This window comes from Dipteris shenzhenensis, chromosome 10 (assembly GCF_047967505.1).
Source record: "Dipteris shenzhenensis isolate YYH24624 ecotype China chromosome 10, Dip_SZ_1.0, whole genome shotgun sequence".
NCBI lineage: Eukaryota > Viridiplantae > Streptophyta > Polypodiopsida > Gleicheniales > Dipteridaceae > Dipteris > Dipteris shenzhenensis.
Window position 1 is genome coordinate 38109941 of NC_141605.1, and position 3060 is coordinate 38113000.

General features: G+C 45.2%; 1 protein-coding gene across 1 annotated transcript; it reads right to left on the bottom strand.

Moving 5' to 3' along the window:
- Positions 1-554: 554 nt before the first annotated feature.
- LOC147897776 (pentatricopeptide repeat-containing protein At2g33680-like) lies at positions 555-2591 on the bottom strand. The gene has a single exon (XM_087380121.1). The coding sequence runs from the start codon at positions 2589-2591 to the stop codon at positions 555-557; it is 2037 nt and encodes a 678-aa protein (XP_087236247.1).
- Positions 2592-3060: the final 469 nt, after the last annotated feature.

The following is a 3060-nucleotide window of genomic DNA, read 5'->3' on the forward strand; positions in this document are numbered from 1 at the left end:
GAATCGACAAGATGTGCCAATGTTTGGAAAAAGTGGCATGCTCATCCAAACATTTTTCTCGGGAATTCGAAATCTGGAAGTTTCCGCCCTTGTAATGTGACTGTGATGTTCATTTTTTGCTTATAATTTTCGTTGTTCTATCTTTTGATGTAAGGCAGTGGCCTTGTGACAATTGTCACAAACCTGCAGATTTTTAATGGCACGTATGGGATACCCTGGGGCATATTGATCAGGGCACCAAGCGATAGGCTGCTTTTCAACTATGTCCACACAGTGCACCTTCAGTTCTATCTTCAAATATTTCCTGTTATACCCTGTCCCAATCAGGCACATACCCTTCTTTGAAAGAAAGACCATATCCCTGGGGTGTATTGATCAGGGCACAAGCTTCTCACTGTGCCCACACAGTGCATGTTCAGTTCCATCTTCAGATATTTCCTTTAAAACCCCGTCCCAGTCAGGTACATACTCTTGTTTGAAAGAAAGACGTTTCAGCTTTATAATCATGTATTTCCTTGGGGATGCCCCGTACCCCCAATGCAAATGTAATCTTATCATGTCCTACCACAAGCATATATGTTTGCCATCAACACATATGCTGTAGAACATTTCTGATCTAATCTCACTGCATTTTGAAACGCATGTCTTCCAACCTCTATATTTTTCCACTTTCGACAAGCACCCAACACAGACTTCCAGACAACTACGTTAGGTTGGAAAGGCATCTTCTCCACCATTGCCACTGCCTCGTTCACTTGGCCTGCACGGCCGAGGAGGTCAACCATGCACATATAGTGCTCACCAGTCGGGATAATGCTAAACTGTTTGCTCATAGCCTCAAAATACTCCTGGCCCTTATCCACTAAACCCACATGACTGCATACAGTGAGAAGAATAAGAAATGTGACCCAGTCCGGTTGTATGCCTTTCTGTCTCATTCTCTTAAACAAATTGAACACAAGTTCACTCTCCCCCTGGCAGGCATATCCTGCAAGCAATGCATTCCATTGTACAACATCCCTCGTGGACAAAGCATCAAAAAACTGCTGGGCATCAACCATGCTCCCACTTTTAGCATACATGTCGATGAGGCTGGTTGCCACGTTGGCAACAGTCTCAAAGCCAGCCCCGCAAATTTGAGAATGGAGTTCCTTTCCAGTCTCCAGAGATGCTGTGTTGCCACATGCTTTCAGGATGGCCACATAAATCACACTATCTGGTGACAGACCTTGCTCTTGCATCTGTGCATAAAGCCTAAAAGCTTCCTCGCTTTCTTTTTTCTCAGCATACCCCAAAATCATGGTAGTCCATGTAATCAGATTACGGTGAGGCAATTCATCAAAGACTTGGCGAGCATCCTCCACACTGCCACATTTTGTGTACATATCCACCAAGGCAGTCCCCACAAATACATCATACTGAAAGTCACTCTTTACTACTTCAGAATGTATAGCTCTACCTTTCATCAGGCACACTGTATTCTGAATTATCTCATCAACCTGGTACCCCTCTTCTAGGGCTGCAAGGCTACTGCAAGCCTTTAATGCGCCAACAAAAGTTCGATGATGTGCTGTGATACCTTTTTGGCGCATCAATGCATACAACTCCAGAGCCAGTGCACTGTCTTTTTGCTCAGCATGACCGAGGATCATAATAGTCCATGTAACTGCATTACGATGAGGCAATTGGTCAAAGACACGCTGTCCATCGGCCATGCTTCCACACTTCACATACATATTCACCAAGGTATTTCCTACAAATATATCGGACTCAAAGCCACTCCTTATTGCTTGGGAGTGGATGGCTCTTCCCTTTTCCAGGCACTCTACTTTTGCAAATTTCTCATCAAGTGGCTTCCCCCCTTCCAATGCTGCCAGACTACTGCAAGCTTTCAACACGACGACAAACGTTCGATGGTCTGCTCTGACACCTTCCTGGTGCATCCGTGCATACAATTCCAAAGCCAGCACACTACCTTCTTCAGCATGAGCCAAGATCATGATATTCCACGTGACGACATCTCGATGAGGCAATTTCTCAAAGACATGCCAGGAATCCTCCATGCTCCCACATTTCATGTACATATTCACCAAGGTATTTCCTACAAATAAATCTGATTCAAAGCCACTCTTTAATACTCGAGCGTGGATGGCTCTACCTTTCCCCAGGTGCCCTATTTTAGCAGATCTCCCATCAGCCTCTTGTACGTCTCCCAGGCTACTGCAAGCCTTCAATGCGCCTACAAAAGTCCGATGATCTGCTGTGACTCCTTCTTGTTGCATCCGTGCATACAACTCCAAAGCCTGCACACCTTCTTCTCGCTTAGCATACCCCAGAATCATGATGTTCCATGACACCACGTCATGCTTTGACATCTTGTCAAATACCTTGTGGGCATCCGCCATGCTTCCTCTCTCAACATACATTTGCATCAATGTGTTCATCTTAGACACTGGAAGCTCATTTGGACGTTCCTCCATGTGAGAATGAATTTTTTCAAACTCCTTCAGCTGCGTCGACCCTTTGTGGACTGCAATTCCAACCCTGCCTAAGGAATGCTTATAGAGAAGCAGTCTAAGCTCCGGGCCCATACCAGTGAAGGCCCAATCAGAGACCTATCTTACACAATATGAGATCCTGCATCTCGGCGGTGAATAAGATCAAGGCAAGTGGCTCGCAGATAAATGCAAGACAAACAAGGCCATTAAGAATAAAAACTCGGTTTTTGAATTCAGTTCGAGGACGAAGTATGCACTCTTGTAGTGCAGAGAAGTTGAGAAAGGATGGCGAACCAAAGATGAAGCCACTTTTAAGCCGAAGATGAGGGCATGTTGATAGCCTTCGGAGGGGACTGCGAGCATGATGGGCTACCCTTGTCATTGCTTTCCAACTCGTCCTTGTTGCTAAAAGAGAGAACTGTGCTATTGGTATCTTGGGTGAGTCAGCTAATAGTCTCTATACAGTCCAAGCTTTGACTTGGAGCATGGGGAGAAACACTAGAGAGTTTTATGAAACTCCTCCGAAGCCATGTGGCACATTCAAAGCCGTTATATCAACTCA